We start from the raw sequence: 14,206 nt of genomic DNA, 5'->3' as shown, positions 1-14,206 counted from the left end.
TAATGCACCAATAAAATATGGAAAAAAAAGAAAAGAAAATGGTTAATTTTATTTTTATTTATTTAAAACAACTTTTTGTGGTACTGGGAAATTGAAATCAGGACCTCCTGCTCTACTGCTGATCTACATCCCCAGGGGCACCTCCCACACCTTTTTTTTTGAGACAGGGTGTCTTGCTTAAGTTGCTTATGCTGGCCTTGAATTTGTGATCCTCCTGCCTCCTGAGTAACTGGGATTATAGGCCTGCACACAACTTGCATAAAAAGGGGGTTTTACCATTTTCTTCTTTCCTTCTTTCTTTTCTTTTTGGCACTGGGGATTGAACCCAGCTCTTCTTTCTTATCATGTTTTTCTTCTTTGAGGTTTCCATGCTTGCAATGTGCAGAAAAGAAAGAGGCCAGAGGCAATGAAGTCAATTAAGGAACTTTCTTGTAATTCCAGTGGCTTGGAAGGCTGAGGCAGGAGGATTTCAAGTTCCAGGCCAGCCTGGGCAACTTAGTGAGACACTGTCTTGAAATAGAAATTAATAAGGGCTGGAAACGTAACTCAGTGGTAAAGTGCCCTGGATTCAATTCTCAGTACCCTGTGCCCCGGAAAAAGAACCTTCTAAGTATGAGAAAATATTAATGACAGTTGATTCTGGTAGTGGATTTACTGGCATTTGTGATCTTAACCTCTGTATTACTTTGTAATGTTGAATTTTTCTCAAATAAGAAAATAAAAAGTTATTAAAACAATTCAGAATTGGGCATGCTGGCACATGCCTGTAATTCCAGCAATTCCGGAGGCTGAGATAGGAGGATGGCAAGTTCAAGACCAGCCTCAGCAATTTAGCAAGGTCCTAAGCAACTTAGTGAGACTCCCTCTCAAAATAAAATATAAAAAAGTATAAAAGAGGACTTTGGATGTGGCTCGGTGATTAAGCACTCCTGTGGGTTCAATCCCTAGTTCAAAAAAAAAAAAAAAAGAGAGAAGAGACTTTAGGTCTCAGTAAATGAAACCCATGAATTCATAGGTTAACTTGCTGACGTACTGACTCTTTTGTGTATGTGTGGTGTGGGTATTAAAGCCAGGAGTGCTTTACCACTGGTCTATACCCCTAGCCCTTTTAATTAATTAATTTATTTTAGTTGTATATGGACACAATACCTCCAATTTATTTATTTATTTATTTTTATGTGATGCTGAGAATTGAACCAAGTGCCTTACACATGCCAGGCAAGTGCTCAACTACTAAGCTACAACCCCAGCGCCCTACCCTTTTTATTTTTTATTTTGAGACAGGATCTTGCTAATTTGCTCAGGCTGGCCTTGAACTTGCAATCTTCCTGCCTCAGCCTCCCAAGTAGCTAGAATTACAGGCGTGTGCCACCATGTCCAGCTAACTTGTTATCCCGCTATCTCTTCATAATCTTTGGGAAACAGTGGAGAGCAGAGGTATTGGTAGGTGGGATGTAGATGGGAAAACTTTGGTTTAGTTTCAAAAAAGAGAATCTGGTTAAATTGTCTGGAGTTATGAACATCATGTTAATTCTACAAAAAATTCTCAAACAGATTTGTTATCTGCTTAGTTCGTGAACACTTGGGCTTGAAGAGACTGAGAGTAGCCAACAGATCCACTAAGAACAAATCATAAAGCATGTGTAAAATAAGGGAAGCCATAAAAAGGGTGTATCTGGATTTTTTTTTAAATTTCTAGTTTCTCCTGAAATTCTTTTCATTAAGACGGTGAACTGCAGACTGACCGTACAGGTTCCAGATCTGACTGAACTCTGTTCTTCAGTGATACTGATGAGTGAATGTTATCTTGGAGGAACATCTTCATGGTGTCCCTGAGCAGTGAGCCAGCTTATTCACCACTTTCATTATTAGTTTAGATGAAGAATATTAAGTTTGTAAGCAAAATAAGTTGGGAGTTAACATTTGGGAAAACAGAATCAGAATGAAATAGAATGTTTCAGAAGTGGTAGACCTGGTCTACTCAGATGACATTCAATAGAGTCAGATTGAAAGATCCCACAATTCGTCAAAGAAATTCCTTCGATGCCCATTTAAACTGAAAAGTGCCAGGCCAGGTGCGGTGGAGCACACCTGTAATCCCAGCGGCTCGGGAGCCTGAGGCAGGAGAATCAGCAAAAGGAAGGCACTAAGCAACTCAGTGAGACTCTGTCTCTAAATAAAATACAAAATAGGGCTGTGGGTGTGGCTCAGTGGTTGAGTGCCCCTGAGTTCAGTCCCCAGTACCAAAAAAGACAAGAAAAAGAAAGAAAAAGAGAAAAGAAAAAAAAAAACAAAAAACAAAAAAACACAAAGTGCCAGGCGTTGCAGCCCACACCTGTAATCTCAGTGATTTGGGAGGCTGAGGCAGGAGGATTTCATGTTCAAGGCCAGCTTCAGCAACTTAAATAAAAAAGACTGGAGATGTGGCTCAGTGGTAAGCTCCTGGATTCATTGCCCAGTTCAAAAATAAATAAATAAAAGATGAAAAAATGACCTGCATGAAAAAATGACCTGCATGAAAGACTCTACACTGAGTATGAGACTGTGGTACCTGGAGCTGCCCACAGCTCTGTGCTCTCAGGCGGTAGCCTCTGGTATGCCGCACCCCTCTGATCCTGAAGCAGCGTATTCCATTCTGTGGAACATCTGTGAGAGTGCTCAATATGTGCAGAACATTTAGCAAGAGTGAACTAGTTGAAGGATTGGGGATGTGGCTCAGTGGTAGAGTGCTTGTGTAGTATGCCCAAGGTCCTAGGTTCAATCCCCAGCACTGCAAAAACAGAAACTGGTTGAGATGAAGTGTAAACTATATCATATCATAACATGGAGCACAGGGTAGGGTTCTTTGTCTCATGATTTTTGCAGGGAGGGGTACTGAGGATCGAACTCAGGGGCACTCAACCGCTGAGCCCCATCACCAGCCCTGTTTTGTATTTTACTTAGAGTCAGGGTCTCACTGAGCTGCTTAGCGCCTTGCCATTGCTGAGGCTGGCTTTGAACTCGTGACTCTTCTGTCTCAGCCTCCCGAACTACTGGGATTACAGGCGTGTGTCACTGTGCCTGGCTGTCTCATGAATTTGAAGAATAAAAACCACGGACACGTGCTGGAGCTGGAACTCAGTGGCAAAGCGCTTGCCTAGCATGTGTGGGGCATTGAGTTCGATCCTCAGCACCACCTAAAAATAAATAAAATAAACGCATCGTGTCCATCTACAACAAAAAAATATAAAAAAAATAAAACCTCAGACACAAGGGTGAGAGCAAAGTAACAGGATTTATTACAGTAATAGAAAGAAAGCAGAGCTCCCAAAGAGGGAGGGGTCCCAAAGGAGGAATACCAAAGATTGGCCCTTGTCTAGGGGTTTCTATAGATCTAGGTTTAAGGAGGTCAGCCCCTGCCCAATCTTGGGTAAGGCATTTATTGTCCACGAAGTATTCATGCAGCCTTCAGTCTAATCAAAATATCAATCAGGGACTGGGGTTGTGGCTCAGTGGAGAGCGCTTGCCTAGCACGTGTGAAACACTGGGTTTGATCCTCAGCACCACATATAAAGAAATAAAGGTCCACCGACAACAAAAAAATCTTTAAAAATATATATCAATCAGGCACTTTTCCCTCTCTGGAGAGGCATGCACCCCAGTCACGTAGGTCCTTATTTAAAAATAGCCTTTTTGTAAGTTTCTTAGCAAATATCTGCAGGTGCTCTTGGTGCTCTGCTGCCCAGGAAGTTCCCCAGGGACCCTTCTCCCTGTCCTCCCAGCCTTGTCTCTTCCTCCTGACCTGAGGAATGTGTGAATGACCTGGGAATGTTTAAGTCAGAGAGAAAAGAGGCCCAAAGGGAGTGTCACTAAGAGTTTTATTCAAGGTGGCCATTAGTAAGAAACAGACTCAGGTTCCTCACTCCGGCATCTGTAGCTGAGGGGCAGAGCTGGGGTTTGCGCCCCATTCAGTCTGGCTGTAGAGGCTGAAGGCTGTCATGGGAGGAGAGACTGTGTGACCCCAGAGGCAGAATCAGGACAGCGGTCTGAAAACAGTCCTCGTGCTAACTAATCTGCCCCAAGGGGAAAGCCTGCCTTAGGAGGAGGCCATCAGCTCCCCATTGCTGGAGGTGTCCAAGCAAAGTCTCAAAGACCATTGGGGTGTAGAGAAGGGGCCAGGGCTTTAGGCAGTCACTGGCCTCCCGGCCTTGGCCCTCATTTCTGCTGACAGCATTCTCTTGCCGGCTCTGCCTCTGGGGGCTGGTCTGACTGTTTCTTCCCACAGCTCCTCATTAAGCTGAAGACCAGAACTTCCACCGAGTACTTCCTGGAGGCCTGCTCTCGAGAGGAGAGGGACGCCTGGGCCTTCGAGATAACAGGAGCTATCCACGCAGGGCAGCCAGGGAAGGTCCAGCAACTCCACATATTAAAAAACTCCTTCAAGCTGCCCCCTCACATCAGCCTGCAGTGAGTGCCGTGCCCACCCATCCCTTCACCCTGCCTGGCCTTGCTGCAGCCTCTCCTGTGTGGGGGGCGGGGGGCAGTCCTTCGGAGGGCTCTGTGGTGCCACTGAGGCCTGGCTGGTACTGCTGTGTGCTTCAGGGCTCTCAGCTGTCCTGATTGTACTATTTTCATGACCTGGGAATGGCCTGATCTATGGGCCCCACTCCTATGTAACCACTTAGAACTTTGCCACTTGTGCCCACCTCAGTGAATGAGGTCAAGACCTCCCAACTCCATTTCAGACAGGTGCTCAGGGCTGTGTCACAGCTTCCTAGGAATCTCCACCAACCAACCAGGTCACTAGTCTCATTTGTAGCCTGCTGGCAAGAATGATGTGTTCTGGTAGCAGCTGCAGTCGCTGGGTGGGTGTTCCTTGTTCATTCATTCAAAAAAGTGTTATTGAGTACCCCATAAATATGTATAATTACCATGTATCAATTTTTAAAATTAGAAAGAAAAAAAAATAGCTGTTGAGTGCCAACTACATGTCATGTACGGGTACTTAGCAGACGTCAATGGGAATAAACACCATCCCATCTCAGCGGCCTTCCAGCCCACATATATACATGGGGAAAGATCTGTTGGTGGCAGTAATTGTTCCATAGAGCAGAAGGAAAGCTGGTCAGTGGTGGAGGTGATCGAGTAAGGGCGTATGAAAGGAGATCTGGTTGTGGAAACTCGCCCAGGTAGCCACACTGTTACACCCATCACAGATGAGGGATGTGGCCGTGATCAGTGGTAGAGCAATTGCCTAGCACGTGTGAGGCCTGGGTTCCATCACACACACACACACACACACACACACACACACACACAGATGTGATATGAATCCATTCCTGGGCTTTTAACTCCATGCCAGTCTTTGAAATCTTGCCTGTGCACCTTCTGTGGGTCTAGGGGCTGCTAAGCCATGGCACCTGCAGGGAGGAATGGCAAATCGGGGTGGGTTGTGGCTGGATTCAGAGAGGTGCAGCATAGAGACGGAGCTGGAGGGGTTTGAACTGAATGCAGCAGATCATAGAGAACCAGGTAGGCCTCTGAACACTCCTAGGTTTTGTCTTTGCAGTACTGGGGATTGAGCCTAGGGTTTTGCACATGCTAGGCAAGTGCTTTACCACTACGCTATACCCCCAGCACTACTTTTGGTTTAGTCTTTAGTCTTACTACAACAATAATACTAGTCTGGTATGGAAATATTAGGATAATTAGGTGCCCAAGAAGAAGAGAAATGTCTGAGAATTCTGCTGTCAAATGTTGATGCGTAATTGAAGGCCCCCCCCCCCCTGGAGTGTATCACCTGCTTTATTCCCTCGCAGTGGCTCTTGGGCCCTCCTTGACGCTCTTGTGTGATGAGGATCTCTTCTCCTTTGCCTTCCTTCCATTTAGCCGCATTGTGGACAAGATGCACGATAGCAGCAGTGGACTCCGGCCAAGCCCCAACACGGAGCAGGGAAGCACCTACAGAAAGACCTTCCTGGGTGAGCCTGTCCATCCCAGGGGTCCAACTAGGTGGTGGACACTTGGGACACTTGGGACCCGGGACTCAGTGGAGTGTATGACCAACCCATATTGAAACCAGAGCTATTTGCTGAGCAATGGTCTGGCCTGAGGTGGCCACATGTGGGTAAGGCCACAGCTGTGTGGGCAGGTGCGACCTTCAGTCTGCTCTTGGGTAGAGCCCGAGCCTGTCTAGGAGGAGGGCGAAGGTCACGGAACAAGCACCCTGAGGAGGTTGGGTTGTAGCCCACGGTCTGATGGGTGCTGCCCCTGCCTAACGCAGGTTCCTCCTTGGTGGACTGGCTCATCTCTAGCAGCTTCGCGGCCAGCCGTCTGGAGGCAGTGACGCTGGCCTCTGTGCTCATGGAGGAGAACTTCCTCAGGCCAGTCGGTGTCCGGAGCATGGGAGCCATTCGCTCTGGTGATCTGGCTGAGCAGTTCCTGGATGACTCCACAGCCCTGTACACTTTTGTAAGTTAGGGAATGGGCTCCTCTTGCCACCAGGGGAGAGGGAAGGAAGCAGAAAGAATGGGCATGGGGTTGGGGGTGGTCCACAGCCACAGGGAGAGGCCCAGGGCTTGGGGGACAGCTGTGTCCCCAGGGAGCAGGGGGCTCTGGCTTCATTTGTTTGTAATTTCCACAAACCCAGAGTGCTGGGGACTCGAACCCGGGCCTCCAGCATGAGAGGCAGGCACTCTACGAGATGGGCTATATGGCCTGCACGGGGGCTCTGGCATTAAGGAATTCCCTTTCTCCTCGAGGCCCCTGGAACCCGGGCTGAGGCTATTTTTTGTAGCAGGGTCCTTGCTCTCTCCCTCCCATTAGGCTGAGAGCTACAAGAAGAAGACAAGTCCCAAGGAAGAAATCAGCCTCAGCACTATGGAGTTAAGCGGCACGGTGGTCAAGCAAGGCTATCTGTCCAAGCAGGTATGACTGCCTTTGAGCAGGGAGGAGAGGGACACTGAGAAGAGGCAGGAACAAGCCCCTGGGAGGGAGAGTCGGAGGGAGGGGCTGAGAATGCTAGAACGCACCCATTACCAGCAGAGTCTGCGGAAACAGTCACCCAGCATGAACCATGGGAAGCAATTCAATCACGTGCTTACTCACGCACATGTACCAGGGATGAGGGTTATTCTGGAAAAACATAAACACATGTAATTATCACAGTATTAGAAAGCAACTTCTGGGCCCATTGAGGTGGTGAATGCCTGTAATCTCAACAACTCAGGAAGCTGAGGTAGGAGGAGTGCAAATTCAGAGCCAACTTCAGCAATTTAGCAAGGCCTTAAGCAATAGGGACACTCTTGCCTCAAAATGTGATATATACATATATATACACACACACACACTGGAATATTACTCAGCCTTAAAGAAGAATGAAATTATGGTATTTGCAGGTAAATGGATGGAGCTGGAGAATATCATTCTAAGCAAAATAAACCAATCCCAAAAAAACAAAGGCCAAATATTTTCTCTGATATGTGGATGCTAATTCACAATAAGTTGGGGCTACGGAAAAATGGAGGTACTTTGCTTTAGACAGAGGGGAGGGAAGGGAGAGGAGCAGGTATGGGGGTGTAGGAAGGATAGTAGAATAAATAAGACATTATTACCCCATGTGCATATATGATTACATGACCAGTGAGATTCTACATCATGTACAACCAGAAGAATGGGAAGTTATGCTTCATTTATGTATGATGTGTCAAAACGCATTCTACTGTCATGTATAACTAATTAGAACAATTTTTTTATAAAAGAGTCTGGGGGTGTGACTCAGTGGTTAAGTACCCCTGGGTTCAAATCCCTGGTACCAAAAATTGCACAATTGTCTCATTTCACAAATTTGTTACCTGCTTCTTGCACAACAGGATCCCCATCTGCTTTTAGATTGTTTACCAGGCCCCAGACCCCTGCGTCTGCTGAGTCTGACAGGAGTCCTTACTGAGGGAAGTAATAAGGCCCTGGAGGAGCATGAAGAGGGTCTGGGAGAGACTGAGTGTGTTTCAGGCTAGAGGCTAAAGCAGGTTTGTTGTCTAGGGTCTGAGGCCAAAGAGAGTCTCTCTCAACATACACATGCAGATTAATATTTCACACATTTAGTTTTTATCATGTGCTATAATGGATCACTTCTTTTTCTGATGCAGAATGGAATGGTGGCTTTGCTGTATAAGTATGCACATGTAAAAAATGCACAAATGTACATGCAGCTGTAGTTTGTTTGTTTGAACTAAGTTGCCCAGTAAAAAGCAGGTGGAAGTTGGTGGCCTTGGGTTCAGGTTGACACTTGCTGCCCCTGTCCCTCTCTTTTGTGCTGAGTGGTGTCAGGATAATGCAGTCTCCTTCCTTTTGATGCTAACTGTCCTTGACTCTGTCAATTAAATATGGGGGTGATTTTACTGGAGGCTCACTTACAGGGGATCATTGTGGGATCCTCTCTGCCATGTCCCCTGTGGATGAGAAGAGGGTTAATTGCCAGAGGATGATGTTGGAGGTATATCACTCAATTACCCAAAAAAACTTATCTACTCAATATACACACAAGAGCCAAAACTCTTTAAATGAGAAGGGGGCATGATGGGTCTGTCCATACCAGCTCTGAACTCTAACAACAACAACTCGTCCAACTCTCCTTCATTTATAATATACAGGTGAAGGGGGCCACGACCAGGAGGAGCGGAGTTAGGGAAGCCATTCTCTTAGGGAGAAAATTCCAGGAGACAGGGAACCACTCCCATGAAGCGCCACATGCTCCCAGCAGTTCCTAGAAGCCAGGCCTCTGTGTCCCAGGGCTCAACCTAGTCTGAATCTGCTAAATAAGGATGGCTTCCCACAGATCATGTCTTGGGAATCCTGTGACACATTGCAATCTTCTGGTGTCCTGTGGACTGTTTTTATTTACTTTTGTTTTTTGCAATACTGGGGATTAAACCCAGGGGTGCTTTACCACTGAGCTATATCTTTTTTATTTTGAAACAGGGTCTTGCTAAATTTCTGATGTTGGTCTTGAACTTGTGATGCTCCTGACTCAGTCTCTTGAGTTGCTGGGAATACAGGCACGTGCCAGTGTGCCCGGCCTACTTTTTTTAATGTCGTTTCATTGGAGTAGGCTGGCATGTTGGGCTTTGGCATTAGATAGGTGCAAGGAAGTGGGAAGGAGATGTAGAGCTGTTGCCAAGGACCTTTGAACCCTTTCCTTGCTGCAGGGTCACAAGAGGAAAAACTGGAAGGTGCGACGCTTTGTTCTGAGGAGGGACCCCGCTTTCCTGCATTACTATGACCCTTCCAAAGTGAGTGCCATGTGCTCCCTGGGTGCCCTGCTGCTTCCAGACACCTCCCAGCAGAGCAGCAGTGGTCGTACTCCCCCCACCCTCACCCCTACAGGACCAGCTGCTCCTTCCTTTCCTCCCAGGAAGGATCCACTCACTGCACCCACCTTCTTCCTGTGGGAGAGGAGCTTCATTATTTTGAGAAGAAAAACATCTTTTGCTTTCCCTAAAACCTGCTTTTTGTGTGTGATTCCCAGCCTCATCGCCCATGAATTCTGTCTTCTTCAACTCCTTGTTTGTACCTATGCTTTGTGTGCGTGTGTGTGTGTGTGTGTGTGTGTGTGTGTGTGTGGTACCTGGGATTGAACCCAGGGATGTTGTGCCCCTGAGCTACATCCCTGGCCCTTTTTATTTTTCATTTTGAGATAGGGCCTTGGTAAGATGCTGAGGCCGGCATCAAGCTTGTGATCTTCCTGCCTCAGCCTCAAGGGTCACTGGGATTGCAGGCATGTGCCACCATTTCTTTTCTTTGGGTACTGGGGATTAACTCATGGGTGCTTTACCACTGGGTTACATCTCTAACTCTTTTACTTTTTTATTTTGAGATAGGGTCGTGCTAAGTTGCTTAGGACCTTGCTAAATTGCTGAGGCTGGTCTTGAACTTACAATTTTCCTGCCTCAGCTTCCTGAGTTGCTGGGATTATAAGCATGTGCCACCATGTCAAGCTACTCCATTTTTTAGGTTGTATGGAAGGCATAATTTACTTGTTTTCTTATTTTTTAATTGATCTAAGAATTGCTTGCTCTGAGTTTCAGATAATAAGTAGTGCCTCATGCTGAATTGATCTAATTCCAGTCAAAAGAAAAATAGAATGTCCTTTTAGTCAGACTGCCTAACCTTGTCTTGGTACATGTAAGATTTTATTTTTTGAGATAATGAAGAATGGTAATCCCAGCTACTCTCCAGGCTGAGGCAGGGGGATCACAAGTTCTAGGCCAGCCTGGGCGACACAACAAATAAAAAAGTGCTGGGGATGTAGCTCAGTGGCAGAGTGCTTTCCCAGCATGAAGCTTTGGGCTCAATCCTTAGTGCCCAAAAAACAAAACACACAAAAAAAATAGTGAAGTGTTTCAGTCAGGAACCTGTACCCTAAGCCCAGAGCTGGTAAAAGAGCCCTTGGTACTCTGCCAGGCCACAGGAGGGTCAAGGCTCAAGGAGGGACATGGCAGGAGGGCTGCCCGAGGGGTCAACCAATTGAGCCTTCCAAATGCACAGGTTGAAGCTGGGTGTGGTGCACTCACCTGTAATCCCAGAGACTCAGGAAGCTGAGACAGGAGGATTTCAAGTTTGAGGACAGCCTCAGCAATTTAGTGAGGCCCTAAGCAACTTAGCCAGACTATCTCAAAATAAAAAATAAAAAGGGCTGTGGATGAGACTTAATGGTAAAGTGCCCCTGGGTTCAAACCCCAGTACCAACAAAATAACACAAAACAAAACAAAACAAAAAAATCAAAATCAACCAACAAACAAACCCCCACACATTGATTTCAAGTCTACTTATAGAATAAAGGTCAAACTTCTTTGTGGCTACCTCAAATCTGTTTTTTTGTTTTTGTTTTGTTTTTTCTGCTGCTGGGAATGGAACCCAGGACCTCAAGCTTGTGAGGCAAATGCTCTACCATTGAGCTACACCCTTAGCTCATCAAATTATTTTTCACGAGTGGGTAAAAATCAACAAATGAATAAAATAAATATGTTGGTTTTGCCTTAATTCAGTCTAGCCCAGCCTACTTTGACCCTTGATGAATTTACAGGAGCCAAGTCAGCATCCCTTAAAGACAATTTAATTTCCTTCACTTTAATTTGCTCCCTGGCTTTGCCCTCACCCTTCCTCCTGCTTGGGCTCTCTGCTCATTCCTGCACCCAGGACTCATTTCTCCAGGCTGATTCAGGTCCTCTCTCCATGGCTGCTCTTGTTCCGCCCCTCTAGGGGTGGATCTCCTCTTCCTCTGAACTTTCCCTTCCTTGGCAAGTCCAGTATCAACATCTCTGGCACTGTAACTTAACCACTTCATTTTTGCCCTATCTCTTGCTGGATCCATCACTCAGTGTGAAATTGATTATTGATTAATTGAAGGAATCCATGGGGCTGAGGCTCCTGGTGTATAAAGTTGCTCTGAATCAGAGATATGATAAACCAGTTTTGCTTCATACAGTTTCATCTCAACCACATACCAGAGACTTGTATAACTATGTATAATATGCAGGAATATAAGTTTTGCAGAAATAGAACTGTGTTGTTTTCTTTTTTTCCTGATTTCTTGGCAAGATGAACACAAGGGGGTTAAGGAAGTCAGTGCATGCTTCTCCTGGTAGAATACTGGATCAGAGGCTCTGTTTGGGAGGTCTCCAGGAAAGAGGCAGATTGATATTCAACTCTGCCAGACCTGGTGACAGGAACATTGGTGGCACTGCTGCTACTGGGTGTGAAATGAAGAGGCCCAAACTTCCTTACTGGTTCCTGTAACTTGGCCACATGATGCTCAAGTTCAGCCTCATCTTCTATTTCAACTTTTTTCCCCTCCCTCAGTGCTGGGAATTGAACCCAGGGTCTTTTATACGCTAGGCAAACACTCTACCACTGAGCTATTTCCCCAGCCCTACACATAACTTGGAAAGACTTCTTTAGCTGGCCTGAGGATGATTACAGGGGAGTATAACTCTTCCTTTTTGTGCATTCACAAAATTCCTAATTAGGTCTCCTTTTCTCTGCAGGAAGAGAACAGGCCGGTGGGTGGGTTTTCTCTTCGTGGTTCACTCGTGTCTGCTCTGGAGGACAATGGTGTTCCCAGTGGTAAGCTGCAACCTCAGTCCTGGCCTGAAGATCTCAGGTGTCTTCTACATTTCAGTAATCCCCACCAGTATCAACATCTCTGGCATTTACTTAACCACTTCATTTTTGCCCTCTTGCTGAACCCATCACTCAGTGTGAAAGTGATTATTGATTAATTGAAGGAATCCATGGGGCTGAGGCTCCTGGTGTATAAAATTGCACTCCGTGAAAGACTGGGCTTTGGGTGCTGGGTAGGGCTTTAATCAATGAGACAATGAATGCAGTCAATTTCAGAAGGAGGAAAGGGCACCAAGGGATATTCTTAGAGTTTTAAGAATACAACTCAGTAATTCTCATTTTAAATATTCTTTCCCCTCAGTTTCTGTGCTCATTGCCCATAAGCTCCTACCAATGAATAATATCTAAGGCTCACACAGTGCTTCAGTTAGTAACACTTTCATTTCTACAAGAGTCAGCTATGGTAGGAAGATATTCCCATTTTGTGGATGTGGAAGTTGAAGTTCAAAGTCATACAATTTGAAGTCAAACACCAAATTCTATGCCTGCTTTTAACTTACACATACTGGATTCTTGGACGATTCTTTGAATGACACTGATGGTCTATGGCCAGCCTAAGGGGCCAGCGAGAGGGTTTCCAAGAAACCCTGATTAACCACTAGCAGGCCTTAAAGTGACGAGTAGGGAGTAAGAAAGGGAGAGAGAAGAAGCATGCATCTGGTGGGATTCCCTAATCATGTACCTAAGTACATAAGAAATACTTCATTATTTGTGTTCATCCATTTCTCAGCCAACTTTCTTCTGGTTCAAGCTAAAAGTAGACATAGACATTTAATCACTGATTTTTTTTTTTTTCTTCCTGTCTAGGGGTTAAAGGGAATGTCCAAGGAAATCTCTTCAAAGTGATCACTAAGGATGACATACATTATTATATTCAGGCCAGCAGCAAGGCTGAACGAGCAGAGTGGATTGAAGCTATCAAAAAGTTGACATGATAAGGCCCTCAGGGAGCAGGACCAGGATTCCTTCCTCCTACCAGATGATATGGACAGGATCCCTGGAGAATGGGAGTGTGTTAAGACTTAATGTTGGGCTGGGGATGTAGCTCTGTGGTAGAGTGCCTATTTAGCAGGCACAGGGCTCTGGGTTTAATTTCCAGCACTAAAGAAAACAACAAAAGTTTAACATTATATATTTTGCACTGCTTTGGAGTAAGAATGCTGAAGAGTGAATTCCTCAGGTGACAGTGGTGGTGCTATTTCCTCCTCCATCTTCCTGTTACCAACCTGGAAAGCTAGTAAAGCCATTAGGCATCAGTGTCTTGACTCCTGCCCATCAGGACAGACAGCCATGTCCTTGGATCCTTTTTGGTCATGATGTAATATTAAATAAAATTCTACTCTCAAAGTAGCTTTCTCTGAAATGCCAACATTTTATTTATTTATTTTTTTGGAATACAAATCAACATTTGTTTCTGGTTATAACTCCTATACAAAGTTTTATAGTTTTCAAAGGTTTTTCGTAAGTATGGAAACATTTCAAGTGATCTGTCATTAAGACTCACTTTTCTTTTCTTTTTTGCTGCTGTACTGAGGATTGAACCCAGGAACATTCTACCTCTGAGGTACATTACTAGCTTTTTACACTTTTTGTACTGGGGATTGAACCCAGGGGTGCTTTACCACTGAGCTATATCCCGTCCTTATTTTTTGAGACAGGGTCTTAGTAAGTTTCTGAGGGTCTAAGTTGCTGAGGCTGGTCTAGAACTTGCGATCCTCCTGTGTCAGCCTCCCTGGGGTTATAGGCTTAAACCTCCATGCCTAGAGAAACTTTGGGTTTTAGAACAAACATCGAGACAAATCAGCACCAACAAAATTCCCCAGTTGGTAGATTAACCTAAAATAGTGAAAAGTCTGTATCATAGTATTTTTAAAGAACGTTTTTATTATTTTCAAATTTATACAGTGATCTGGCACAAGCCATTGCCAGTGTTCTTGCCAAGTGCAAGTACTTGGACTTCAGTGAATAAATAAAATGTAGCCTATATTTAAGGAGTGGATACTTCTGTAGTGCTAAATAAAAACTTGTCCTCTTGGACTGAACGGT

The 14,206-nt window shown here is 45.3% G+C and overlaps 1 protein-coding gene across 1 annotated transcript in view; it reads left to right on the top strand.

Moving 5' to 3' along the window:
- Plek2 (pleckstrin 2) overlaps positions 1-14,197 on the top strand; it is a 28,761-nt gene extending 14,564 nt beyond the window's left edge. The window contains exons 3-9 of the mRNA XM_047539770.1: positions 4,265-4,446; positions 5,869-5,960; positions 6,263-6,450; positions 6,805-6,906; positions 9,186-9,269; positions 12,025-12,103; positions 12,968-14,197. Coding sequence (XP_047395726.1) covers positions 4,265-4,446; positions 5,869-5,960; positions 6,263-6,450; positions 6,805-6,906; positions 9,186-9,269; positions 12,025-12,103; positions 12,968-13,095 — 855 coding nt within the window. The 3' untranslated portion in view covers positions 13,096-14,197. The remainder of the gene's footprint in view (positions 1-4,264; positions 4,447-5,868; positions 5,961-6,262; positions 6,451-6,804; positions 6,907-9,185; positions 9,270-12,024; positions 12,104-12,967) is intronic.
- Positions 14,198-14,206: the final 9 nt, after the last annotated feature.

Source organism: Sciurus carolinensis, chromosome 2, assembly GCF_902686445.1.
Source record: "Sciurus carolinensis chromosome 2, mSciCar1.2, whole genome shotgun sequence".
In the NCBI taxonomy this organism is placed as follows: domain Eukaryota; kingdom Metazoa; phylum Chordata; class Mammalia; order Rodentia; family Sciuridae; genus Sciurus; species Sciurus carolinensis.
The sequence above is the reverse complement of the archived record's forward strand: the minus strand, read 5'-3'. Positions and strand labels throughout refer to the sequence as shown.